The sequence below is a fragment of the Oncorhynchus keta genome, chromosome 5, assembly GCF_023373465.1.
Source record: "Oncorhynchus keta strain PuntledgeMale-10-30-2019 chromosome 5, Oket_V2, whole genome shotgun sequence".
In the NCBI taxonomy this organism is placed as follows: Eukaryota; Metazoa; Chordata; class Actinopteri; order Salmoniformes; family Salmonidae; genus Oncorhynchus; species Oncorhynchus keta.
In genome coordinates this window covers 21,050,516-21,064,441 of record NC_068425.1, presented here as the reverse complement: position 1 = coordinate 21,064,441, position 13,926 = coordinate 21,050,516, and the positions used below count along the sequence as shown (strand labels likewise).

Here is a 13,926-nt window from a genome sequence, read left to right as displayed (position 1 = left end):
GCTATAAAGGTAGCCACGTTATTCAGTATCCACTTGCAGAGAGGTATCATTCTCTTCTGCCTCCTATGCACGGACCAATGTTGCAGATGGCAGGTATCAGGTGTACACAGCTATGCAGCGGTCTATTTACCACCACAAACCGATGCTGGCAGTAAGACCACACTCAACGAGCTGTATAGGACCATAAACAAACAAGAAAATGCACATCCAGAGGTCGGCGTTTCTCGTGGCCGGTGATTTTAATGTAGGGAAACTGAAATTCATTTAATTTTTAAAAAATTGCACGTCACCTGTGCAACTAGAGGCGGCAAAACTCTTTATCAGAAACGCATACAAGGACCTCCCTCACCTTCCCTTTGGCAAATCAGATCCTGACTCTATCCTCCTGCTTCCTGCTTTGAAACAAAAACTAAAATAGCAAGTACTATTGACGTACTCAATACGAAGGTGGTCCGATGAAGCGGATGCCATGGATCACAGGCAACATCCGCACTGAGCTAACGGTAGAGCTGTCGCTTTCAAGGAGCGGAACACTAATCTGGACACATAGGAAATCCTGCTACGACCTCCAATGAGCCATCAAACAGGCAAAGCATCAATACAGGACTAAGATCGAATACTACTACGCCGACTCTGACGCTCAATGGATGTGGCAGAGCGAGCCAATTATTACGGATTACAAAGGGAAACTCAGCTGTGAGCTGCCCAGCAACGCAAGCCTACCAGACAAGCTTAAATGCCTTCTATTCTCGCTTCGAGGAAAGCAACACTGAAACATGCATGAGAGCATCAGTTGTACCAGACAACTGTGTGATCTCGCTCTCCGTAGACGATGAAAGACCATTAAACAGGACAACATTTACAAGGCCGATGGGCCAGACAAAGTACCAGAACGAGTACTCAGAGCATGCCCCTCAGGAGGCTGAAAAGATTTGGCATGGACCCTCAGATCCTCAAAAAGTTCTACAACTGCACCCTTGAGAGCATCTTGACTGGCTGCATCACCGCTTGGTACAAAAACTGCAAGGTGGTGAGTATGGCCCAGTACATCACTGGGGCCAAGCTCCCCGCCATCCAGGACCTCTATACCAGGTGGTGTCAGAGGAAGGCCCATAAAATTGTCAAAGACTCCAGTCACCCAAGCCATAGACTGTTCTGTCTGCTATCACACAGCAAGCGGTACCATACACTGCTGCTACTGTCTATCTACCCTGTTGCCTAGTCACTTTACCTCTATCTATATGAACATAGCTGCCTCAATTACCTCATACCTCTGCACATGGACTCAGTACTGGTACTCCCTGTATATAGCCATGTTATTACCTCATACCTCTGCACATGGACTTGGTACTGGTACTCCCTGTATATAGCCATGTTATTACCTCATACCTCTGCACATGGACTTGGTACCGGTACTCCCTGTATATAGCCATGTTATTACCTCATACCTCTGCACATGGACTTGGTACCGGTACTCCCTGTATATAGCCAGGTTATTACCTCATACCTCTGCACATGGACTTGGTACCGGTACTCCCTGTATATAGCCATGTTATTACCTCATACCTCTGCACATGGACTTGGTACTGGTACTCCCTGTATATAGCCATGTTATTACCTCATACCTCTGCACATGGACTCGGTTCTGGTACTCCCTGTATATAGCCATGTTATTACCTCATACCACTGCACATGGACTCGGTTCTGGTACTCCCTGTATATAGCCATGTTATTACCTCATACCTCTGCACATGGACTCGGTTCTGGTACTCCCTGTATATAGCCATGTTATTACCTCATACCACTGCACATGGACTTGGTACTGGTACTCCCTGTATATAGCCATGTTATTACCTCATACCACTGCACATGGACTTGGTACTGGTACTCCCTGTATATAGCCATGTTATTACCTCATACCACTGCACATGGACTCGGTACTGGTACTCCCTGTATACAGCCATGTTATTATTACTCATTATTGTTATCAACTGTGTATTTATTCCTTGTGTCACTATTTATTCCTTGTCACTATTTCTAAGTAAGCATTTCACTGTTAGACTACACCTGTTGTTTGCGAAGCATGTGACAAATACAATTTGCTTTGATGTGCTCATGCTGTGAGGTCATGGCCCATACACGCTAAGAAAAAAAGGTTCTACCTGGAACCAAAAAGAGTTATCCTATGGGGACAGCCGAAGAACCCTTTTGGAACCCTTTTTTCTAAGAACGTACTGACCCAAAATGACTGAGTGCATGTCAGTGGATGCCACATTTACAGAGGTCAGTCAATGTCACTGTATGAGCTGAGTGAGGGGTTAATTGGACAGGCAGTTGTTAACAGGGCCCTAAATCCTCTGCAAGCCATCCTACAGCTCTTGGACTACGTTTGGTGTCTGGTTGGTACAGACACTTGAGGAGCCTAAGAAATGAATGACTGATGCAGAATGGAATCATGACCTCATACACTTCTACTAGAGAGAGAACTCTCTGACCAAATTTGGAGATGTAAAAATTGAGTATTGGTGATGATGTTTAATCTTAGACTTACAAAATGTGAGCAATGCATCATCTCATTCTAAAGCAGTGGTATTCAGGGTCAGGGGAACTGCAGTGGGATTTTTGAGATCAAACTGCAGAGATCAAAATGCAATGAATGGAAGTTTATTTGTTAATATAAAATCTACATTTAACGATTTTAAGATTGTGTCATTAGATTTGTGCTAGGGTGGGGTCGAGAGAAATTCTGGCCCAAAAAATGTGGTCCCCGCTGAAAAGGTTTGAATACCATTGCTCTAAAGGGATTCTATAGACCTACATTCAGCCCTATTATGACCCTGAATAAGATAGCTTTTGTGAATGTGTGAGTTGGGTCCTATGCATGGAGTATTTTGGTGTTTAATAGCTGAGGAATTCAGTGGCAGAGGGGAAGAGGCTGTTGGTGGGTAGGTCTGCTAAATGGATTCTATTCCATTGGTTGGGTGTGAGTAGTCTAAAGAGAGCCTAACCCCTGAGCAGCCATGAGACACAGTTGGGCCTGGTAGAATCCATGCCCCTGGGCTGCTCTGTCTACTACCATTTGCTACTGTGGTGGGTTAGTCGACATGTCCATCGTCATAAAGTCTGCTCCAAGAGGAGGGGTAGGGTTGTGACACAGGTGGCCATGAGCTTCCTCTGCTAAATTTAATATACACTTTTTAAAGTCATGTGGCCAATTTATATAGACACAAATATGAACAGCCACAGGCAGAAATGTCAACAAATCATTTAATATTTTGATTAAATCACCTTCAGCTTCTTTCCTTCACATTGTCACTTTGGTCTTCTACATTTGGAGAATTTAAAACTACTTTAGAGCTGGACTTTACTGTAAATGAGCACTCTACATACTCTTAGTTCTAGGCTTTAGCCATTGTTACTCTGATCAGAGATGACAGGAGGCCTCTGGCAGCGCGTCAAGCCCTGAGCCCACTGTGTCCCCATATGTGACCTCACTGTCTCTCTGTGTCCTCACTGTGAGATTAGTTCTACCAAGTATTAGACACCAAAAGCATGACAATATATTTTTGGTGCGTGTGTATGTGTGAGTTCCTGCAAATCCAGTTCTGTCAGGGCTAGGGAACAGTCTGGAGAGGGAGGGGAGGAGATGGATTGAAGGGGGGTTTATTTGTGCCTGTGTCATTGGCAGGCGGCATACAGAGAGGACAAAGCCACTAAACAAGAACCTGAGAGAGAGCTGCAAATGACAGCTGTCACTCATAGAAGAACCATGACAATGGGTCAAGAGGTTATGACGTCCACAGGGCTCTGCAGTTGAGTCAGCAATTTGTAGAGGTTTGCACAAAATATGCAGGTTTTACATTTCAGCATGTGAAGGATTATATTCTGGGTTATGTCCCTCCAGCACCAATTTAAGAGCAGAAAAAAAGCATTTTCTACTTTTTATAGAATGTGGGATGCGATACTGTTTTAAGTATATGGCTATATTTCCCCACCATAGACCTACTCCTTATAGACTGGGGCAATTTGGATACTATGGGGGTGTCTTATTGCTGTCTTTAGTGACAATTTGACAGACAATCCCTCTGTATTTTTGCATGAGTTCTGTTTAGTGGTTCTATTCTTGGCCGTTTCCCAAAGTCAGTACTGGTTGAGCTGATGAGTTCTCATATACAATCACTGGCCTCAGTCATCTCAGTCTTATATTCCCCAGGAGGCTATGCATGACGAACAACACTCATCCGTTCTTATTGTTATTAACGTGAGCAGTTGGTTCCACTAATGTCCACGACGCCAGGACAGCGGAGTCAATCACCACCTTCCGGAGACACCTGAAACCCCACCTCTTTAAGGAATACCTAGGATAGGATAAAGTAATCCTTCTCACCCCCCCCCTTAAAAGATTTAGATGCATTATTGTAAAGTGGCTGTTCCACTGGATGTCATAAGGTGAATGCACCAATTTGTAAGTCGCTCTGGATAAGAGCATCTGCTAAATGACTTAAATGTAAATGTAAATGTAATGTAATTGTCTCAGGTACTATAGAAACAAGTCTAGCCTAAAGCTCTGCTATATTTAGAACCTCGGACTGCTAGGTTGGGAATACAACACAATTCCCTATTAACCTCCATTAGCCGCTACACTGACCATTGAAGGCCATTGGAAAACAAAGTCATGTTCGTGGTCAGATTTTTTGCTCAATATTAATCACAATTCCATTGTTTTAAACAGCATTTCAGGTGTACAGTAGATTATATCTGTTATACACTTTGTCTCTGCAGGCTGTGCCAGAGCCCGTGCCAGAGCCTGTGGTTGAGCCAGAACCCGTGCCTGAGCCCATCCCTGAGCCAGAGCCCATCCCAGTCGTTGTTGAGGAGCCCATCCTTGACCTCATTGCCGAATCTGTGGTGAAGGAGGTCCCCGTCAGAGAGCCCACCCCTGAGCCAGCAAGGGAACCCAACCCCAAGCCAGCGAGGGAACCCACCCCTGAGCCCATCTTCGTGACAGAACCAGAGGACCTTGAGAGCAACGGTAGTATGTTTTAATATCTGTGGGTACGGTCAGTCGTCCGAAAGCAGATCAAGTTTGACTCCCTGAATGGATTGACATTAGCAATGACTAACTGCATCAAACCAACCTCAAAGGGCCCTAATGCATTAGCCAGCATTAACCGGATGCACATCACTGCATACCGAGCAAATCCTCATTTAAACTGGATCTGGGGTGGCTAGCAGATACACTGGCTTGTATATACGCCGTGGGGGTATATCCTCCACTGACACACCACTGACTTACAGTCTTGAGACTTGCCCTCCTTTCACTGGAACTGAGTCGTGCATTCAAACCAGCCACCATTTTGTCTTTCAGTCAGGTCTTTTCTGATCCCTCGAGGCCCCAGGTCTCCATTGAGGCAGGTCTCATTGTGCCATGATGTCATGGATGTGCCATGGATGTCATAAGGTGAATGCACCAATTTGTAAGTCGCTCTGGATAAGAGCGTCTGCTAAATGACTTAAATGTAAATGTAAATGTACAGTAAGTGTTTCCAGGTGAGAGGTCAGGCCTCCCTGGAATACTGTACAATACAACCACACAGAGCCACACAAACACAAGAGCTTTGTGCCTACATGGGCTTTTATACTGTCACGTATATATCCGCCTCCTTTTGTTACAAATTATTTGTAGACTGTATATTGACCGCAAAAATCCCAAACGAATACTATATCATATTTGACTAAAACATAATAACATAGTATATGATCACATAACTGTATATATCTCTATTATGCGTGGCAATACTTTGGAACAGATTTTCAAAATTAAAATAACTTGGAACTGATTTGCAAGTCCAACAATAAAAAATTAAATATGTATTTATTTATTTATTTATTTTTGCTAAAAAAAACTTGGGTGGCCAAATAAAATCACCTGTGGGCCAAATTCGGCCAGAGGGCCACCAGTTGGGGAACCCTGCCTTACAGTATATCCTCACTGAATAGCATACTGACCACTGCTGCTGCTAGCGGGCAATCATCACTGTGTGTGTGTGTGCAGGGGAGATAATTCCAGGACAAAACGTATAGTAAAGCTGCCGTTTTGCATGTTGAGATGGTAAAGGGGAAAAATGTGGACTTTGAGGCCAAATTTGATCTCATGTCTCCACCTCACCAGCAGTTAACTGTTGATTGACAGTGAAACATGAGTTTCATTAAGTGACATGGATGGATGATCGCTGTAGGGGAGTTTGGTTTTTAGAACAAACTGGTTAGCAAGGAATGTACATTGATTATACCAAACATTAGGAACACCTTCCTAATATTGAGTTGCACCCCAACCCCTTTGCTTTCAGAACAGCCTCAATTCGTCAGGGCATTGACTCTACAAGGTGCTGAAAGCGTTCCACAGGAATGCTGGCCCATGTTGACTCCAATGCTTCCCACAGTTGTGTCCAGTTGGCTGGATGTCCTTTGGGTGGAGAACCATTCTTGATACACACAGGAAACTGTTGAGCATGAAAAACCCAGCAGTGTTGCAGTTCTTGACACAAACCGGTGCGCCTGGCACCAACTACCATACCCTGTTCAAAGGCACTTAAATATTTTGTCTTGCCCATTCGACCTCTGAATGGCACACATACAAAATCCATGTCTCAATTGTCTCAAGGCTGAAAAATTATTCTTTAACCCGTCTCCTCCCCTTCAGCTACACTGATTGAAGTGAATTTAACCAGGGACCTTAATAAGGGATCATAGCTTTCACCTGGATTCACCTGGTCAGTCTGTCATGGAAAGAGCAGCCATTTGTAATGTTTTGTACACTCAGTGTATTTATTGCTTCATTTGAAGTTGACAGTTACCTAAGGACAGAAAATGAACACTAGTTCACCGTAATGCAGTTCCATGGAGCTACAAATATGTAAGGTCTTAACTCTCGTCATCCTATGATCATGTTTAAGATCTCTATGTTGCCTTTCAGGTGTTACATGAAACACCACATTACATTTAATTATTGAGCTTGTATCTTCTTGGTAGAATGGACTCCTGGGAAAACGGATCAGTGTCTCTTTCACTATCAGACCAGTCTATGGGATATGGCCTGGTTTGTACCGCTGTCTGTATCAGTAAAGTCTATTCCTCTAAATGAGAGACAAACTGGCTCACTAAGACACAGGACTGTTGGAGTCTGGTTCCACCGATAGCACAGGGTTGTAATGTCACTCTGTGTACTGTAAATTGAATCAGTGACGTTGGCACACATAAAAGTGAATCAGCCACCTGACTCTGAATTTAATTACGGCCACACGGTCACTCTTGGCTCTGTTTTGACTGTACTCTACTACTGTGTGTCCTTCCTGTAATCCTGATATACTGCAGCAAAAACAGGACTGTAACTAACAGCCACAGTGATCCCATAGGACTTAGAAATCGTCCAAAAATTTGTGTGTGTGTGTGTGTGTGTGTGTGTGTGTGTGTGTGTGTGTGTGTGTGTGTGTGTGTGTGTGTGTGTGTGTGTGTGTGTGTGTGTGTGTGTGTGTGTGTGTGTGTGTGTGTGTGTGTGTGTGTGTGTGTGTGTGTGCGCGCGCGTGTGAACATGCATGTGTGTATACTGTATGTATGAATGATGTGTAAGTGTGTGTTGACCATGGTCCCTCCTGTTTTCTCTGACGTGGCATCAGCTGAGGAGGTGCACTTTACCCCAGGAATGAAGATTAGCAAGTTGGAGAAGATGATGACCAAGGAGGAGATGGAGGAGGAGCAGAGGTGAGTGCCCCCCTCTCTCTCCCTACTGCCCCCCCTTCTCCTGGCACTGTAGCATGACTCTAGTTAACCTATCCTCCTACTGCACGCCAAGGCAACCACCTTCTTCCTCCCTCCCCTATCCTGTCCTTGTGTGTTGACCTGGCATTTAGGTGCTATGACAACATCTATGACAACATTTACCCTGCAGATCAGAGGGGGTTGGTCACAGAGTGGACAGTTAAACCAATAACCCACCAAAGCAGTGAGGAACTTTCCAGACTTTGTACCTGTAGCTACTAACTCCCTCAAAAGAAATGTAGACTTGAGACATCCCACTGGGCACAGACGTCAATTCAACGTCTATTCCACATTGGTTCAACGTAATTTCATTGAAATGACGTGGAAACGACGTTGATTCAACCAGTGTGTGCGGTGGGATGTTCTGTATCTTTATAGGTCACCAGATTGTAAAATAAGATTAGTAAACTTCACTGAAGAAAATTGAGGGTCACTTAAGGAAGAAGACAAAAACAACAACAAAGTCAGCTTGTTTTGAAGCCTAAAGGTTACTGTTAGTTTGTAATGCTAAACATCATCCTACAGACTGTGGTGAGCTTGTGGTGGGAGGCTGGCATAGGGAGCGAACAGCCTTTCTCTCTCTCACATCCTAGGGCTTGAACTTGCATAAGCAGAGGGAGGGAGGCCTTATGTGATGTAACCCCTCAGGATGCCTCCTATCTTTTGGTTTAGCCAGTCCTGTTCTCTGCTAGTGGAGTGGAGCCTGGGGCCCAATGCTTGCTGGGGGTTGGAATGACTTCGTGAGCGAGCGTGCAGGGGGCGGATGTGGACTCTGTTTAGGGGTGTGACAACAAGGCAATAACATGGATTAATAGCAGCACTTACCGTTTTGGGGGGGGGTCCCCAGTTTCTATAGCGAGGGGAGTGGATGTCTTAAACGCCATGTGATTGGTGGCTTGTGCCTTCTAACACAGGAATTTAATCAAGGTCTTAAAATATCTGCCAAGCTTGGCTCTGTTGGTTTGTTATGTTCCCATGGAGTTGTGAGCTGCGGAAGAAGAAGGAGGAAGGGAGGAAAGGCATGTGGGCCCTGAGTTTCAGGAATGTTTTTCTTTGTCTTTTTTGGGGAGTATGCTTCCACTCTTGTTTGAAGCCTGAGCAGTGACTCATGGTTTTAAATGACCAACGATATATTAATACATCTTTATACGATTAACTATAGTCCCATTACAGCCCCAAACTCAGCTATATGTTACTAAATCCCTGTGCCTTGTACCCTGTGCAGTTCACTTATGTGTTTATACACAAGAGCACAGCATGTACTTGCTCACCACACCAACCGTTGGGCCTGAATTAACCTCAACCACAGCTTTGGCCTAAACTTGACTTCATAAAGCTCAGTGCAATGCTTTCCTTTTGGCACTAGGTTTTATGTGGAAAAGATGTAAACATGTGAAACCTATTTGCATTGCCATAAGTGCCAAAGTTGGGGACAAAGCTGTGGTTAAGTTGTCTGTTTCTAAGATGTGGAATTGTGTAGAGTTCTGTGCAGCTTTCACCCTGCCTTTATCTTTTCAGGATAGAGCTCACACCTGACTTTACCTCTCTATAAGCAACATCGACAAGCACACTGTGAGTTAGGAAGGATTATGGGTAAGGTATCATTCAAATTTACCCCCCCCAGAGCCTCTTATCCTCTCCCAAGTCTCAAAAAACCACCTCACCTCCCTCCTTTCTCCTCTCACCCACTACCCAGGGTGTGACACACTGTGTGACTGGCTCTACATCACTGGTGAAGGGCAGAGCCATATACAGTACATATGTACAGTGCCTTTGGAAAGTATTCAGACCCCTTGACTTTTTCCACATTTTATTACAGCCTTATTCTAAAATAAATTTAAAAAATACAATCTACACACAATATCCCATAATGACAAAGCAAAAACAGTTTTTAAAATTTTGTTGCCAATATATATAAAAAACTGATACCTTATTTACATAAGTATTCAGACCCTTTGCTATGAGACTCGAAATTGAGCTCTGGTGCATCCTGTTTCCATTGATCATCCTTGATGTTTCTACAACTTGATGGGAGTCCACCTCTGGTAAATTCAATTGATTGGACATATATTGCAAAGGCACACACCTGTCTATATAAGGTCCCAAAGTTGACAGTGCATGTCAGAGCAAAAACCAAGCCATGAGGTCGAAGGAATTGTCCGTAGAGCACTGAGACAGGATTGTGTCAAGACACAGATCTGGGAAAGGGTACCAAAACATTTCTACAGCATTGAAGGTCCCCAAGAACACAGAGGCCTACATCATTCTTAAATGGAAGAAGTTTGGAACCACCATGACTCTTCCTAGAGCTGGCAGGCCAGCCAAACTGAGCAATCGGGGGAGAAGGGCCTTGGTCAGGGAGGTGACCAAGAACTTGATGGTCACTCTGAAAGAGCTCTAGAGTTCCTCTGTGGAAATGGGAGAAACTTCCAGAAGGACAACCATCTCTGCAGCACTTCACCAAGTGGCCACTCCTCAGTAAAAGGCACATGACAGCCCACTTGGAGTTTGCCTAAAGACTCTCTGGTCTGATGAAACCAAGATTAAACTCTTTAGCCTGAATGCCAAGCGTCACTTCCGGAGAAAACCTGGCTCCATCTCCACATTGAAACATGGTGGTGGCAGCATCATGCTTTCGGGATGTTTTTCAGCGGCAGGGACTAGGAGACTAGTCAGGATCGAGGCAAAGATGAACAGAGCAAAGTACAGAGAAATCCTTGATGAAAAATTGCTCCAGAGCGCTCAGGACCTCAGACTGGGGCGAAGGTTCACCATCCAACATGACAATGACCCTAAGCTCACAGCCAAGACAACGAAGGAGTGGCTTCGGGACAAATCTCTGAATGTCCTTGAGTGGCCCAGTCAGAGCCCAGACTTGAACATGATCGAACATCTCTGGAGAGACCTGAAAGTAGCTGTGCAGCGATGCTGCCCATCTAACCTGACAGCGCTTGAGAGGATCTGCAGAGAAGAATGGGAGAAACTCCCCAAATACTGGTGTGCCAAGCTTGTAGCGTCATACCCAAGAACACTCTATGCTGTAATCGCTGCCAAAGGTGCTTCAACAAAGTACTGAGTAAAGGGTCTGAATACTTATGTAAATGTCATATTTAAATGATTTCTAAAAGACAGTTTTTGCATTGTCATTATGGGGTATTGTGTCTAGAGTGATGAGGGGAAAAAAACAATGTAAAACATTTTAGAATAAGGCTGTAACGTAACAAAATTTGGAAAAAGTCAAGGGGTCTCAATATTTTCCGAAGGCACTGCATATATGACTCTGGTGAAAGCAGTGTGTATCAAAGCATTCACCCATTTACTGATTACACTAGTATGACATCACCAACAGTGTACCTTGACACCAGGCGATTGGGCTGTAGGTTATTGTTTTTTTGTCTTTGAAGGGACCTGTTAGCCACCGATAGGCTTCCACTGATGTGGTAGAGCACATATCTGGGCACATTTTGGCAGAGCTTGCTTTATCCTTTCTATTTTACACTTTCTGTTTGATCCCCGCCAACAACCACCAGAACTACAGGGCATTCGGAAAGTATTCAGACCACTTACCCTTTTCCACATTTTGTTACGTTACAGCCATTCTAAAATGTATTAAATATTTTATTTTCCTCATCAGTCTACACACAGTACCCCATAATGACAAATCGAAAGCAGGTTTTTAGACATTTTAGCTCATTTATAAAAACTAAAAACAGATACCTCATTTACAATTTAATCCATTTTAAAATAAGGCTGTAACGTCACAAAATGTGGAAAAAAGTCAACGGGTCTGAATACTTCCCGAATGCACCGTACATCACTTCCCTTCACATCTCTTCCCATCCCCGCATCTACGTCCCCCTGTGTCTTCAGACAGTCTAATCTCCTGGAGCTTCAGGTTCTATAAGGATACAGTTAATAGGTATCATATGCTGGTGTCTCACGGCCATTGAAAACAAAGGGCCCTGCGATCATGGGAAATACTGCACTGGGGCACCAATGTTGGTGATCATCAGTGCTGCAGGGGAGACTCCACCCCCACCTTCTATCAATGCTGGTGCCAGAGGGGAATCTATTTGGAATTGGTTGGTGGTGTGTGGCACCTGCTAAACAAATGCATGAGAGAATCAGTTACTCACTTACTGCACACCCAACATGGCTGCTGTGATAGTATTAAAGAGTTTCATAATTTAATGGTTGGGTGGGACTTTTATCAGGACCACTCTGATTTTAGGAGCCACCTGCAAAATTTGAACTAATCTTGTGCCAACAGCTGTGCTTGTACACACTCAGGGGGCCTTGCAGTTTTGAAGTTGAATTATAGCTGAGCCCTGACCCTTAGACCTTTGCTGCTATACCATTGGGCCCTCTGCAGGCAATATTGAGGTAGTGAGACACTTAAATTGGGGATTTTTTTTTTACTGTGTCTATGTGAGCAGAATTGCTTTCACTATAATTGCATTTTTATTCCAGATGGTGACAGCATTTGATCAGTGTAGCCCGAAAAGGCAAATCAGGCCACTATTTGCAAGCCATGTTTATTGTCTCTACTTGACAAATAAAGATCAACATTATTATTGCATTAAGGCTGACTCACTGGAATATAGGTATCTTCCCAACAAATGTTTTGCTCATAAACTGTTTATGTTCAGCCTACCAGTGTCTGTAGGTCTATCTAGAATGTGTATTACTGTATGCCTGTAATATCTCCAATTACAACATTGTTACAACTAGGGGCAACCTAGACTCAGGGGTAGACGTTACATAGTCAATGTAAATCCGGGACACTCTAATAGTATGATAGAGTATCCCGGATTTAATTTGTAGATGTCCACAATCCATTTTGTATGATATGTTAAGAAATTTTAATTCGTATGATACAGTATGTTACGAAATTGCTAAACCTATGATATGTTACGAATTGCACTTTTTTTGTGGCTAACGTTAGCTAGGTGGCTAACGTTAGCTAGGTGGCTAACGTTAGCTAGAAAAAAATGGTTAAGGTTAGGTTTAGGAATTAGGTTAAAGGGTTAGTGTTAGGAGAAGGGTTAGCTAACATGCTAAGTAGTTGCAAAGTAGCTAAAGATTTGCGTGGGCTAAATCAGGGTCACACAGACTGTTATTGGTAGTCTTAAACAAAACTACTTTGACACCAAAGTATTTTAAATAATGATTTAACCTTTATTTAACAATTCAGTTAAGAACAAATTCTTATTTACAACGACGGCCTACCGGGGAACAGTGGGTTAACTGCCTTGTTCAGGGGTAGAACGACAGATTTTTACCTTGTCAGCTCGGGGATTCGATCCAGCAACCTTTCAGTTACTGGCACAATGCTCTAACCACTACGCTACCTGCCGCCCCAAATATACACCTCACACACATTGTTATGGGCTTAAAAAATAAGATGCCTGTACCATGTCAGATATAGAGTTGAAATGTATAAAGTTTTGAGTTTGCATCCCAATATTGCATTTTAAATCAATCAAATCCAATCAAATGTTATTTGTCACATACACATGGTTAGCAGATGTTAATGCGAGTGTAGCGAAATGCTTGTGCTTCTAGTTCTGACAATGCAGTAATAACCAACGGGTAATCTAACCTAACAATTTCACAACAACTACCTTATACACACAAGTGTAATGGGATGAATAATATGTACATAAAGATATATGAATGAGTGATGGTACAGAATGGCATAGGCAAGATGCAGTAGATGGTATTGAGTACAGTATATGAGATGAGTAATGTAGGGTATGTAAACATTATATTAAGTGGCTAGTGATACATTTTTTTTTTTACATAAATTTTTCCATTATTAGAGTGGCTAGAGATTGAGTCAGTATGTTGGCAGCAGCCAGTCAATGTTAGTGGTGGCTGTTTAACAGTCTGATGGCCTTGAGATAGAAGCTGTTTTTCAGTCTCTCTGTCCCTGCTTTGATGCACCTGTACTGACCTCGCCTTCTGGACGATAGCGGGGTGAACAGGCAGTGGCTCGGGTGGTTGTTGTCCTTGATGATCTTTTATGGCCTTCCTGTGACATCGGGTAGTGTAGGTGTCCTGGAGGGCGCAGATAGTTTGCCCCCGGTGATGCGTTGTGCAGACCTC

At 43.6% G+C, this 13,926-nt stretch overlaps 1 protein-coding gene across 8 annotated transcripts in view; it reads left to right on the top strand.

Moving 5' to 3' along the window:
- Positions 1–13,926, top strand: part of LOC118384700 (E3 ubiquitin-protein ligase RNF12-B-like) — a 28,462-nt gene that overhangs the window by 6,450 nt on the left and 8,086 nt on the right. For 4 of the 8 annotated variants that reach the window (XR_004825875.2, XR_004825874.2, XM_052519059.1 and 1 more), the window contains exons 2-4: positions 4,783–5,032; positions 7,677–7,761; positions 9,337–9,411. Coding sequence is in view for 6 of the 8 variants with exons in the window: in XM_052519059.1 (XP_052375019.1) it covers positions 4,783–5,032; positions 7,677–7,761; positions 9,337–9,370 (369 nt within the window). In the remaining 2 variants the exon portion in view is untranslated. The remainder of the gene's footprint in view (positions 1–4,782; positions 5,033–7,676; positions 7,762–9,336; positions 9,412–13,926) is intronic. The other 4 variants (XM_052519057.1, XM_035771441.2, XM_035771439.2 and 1 more) reach the window with 2 other exon arrangements.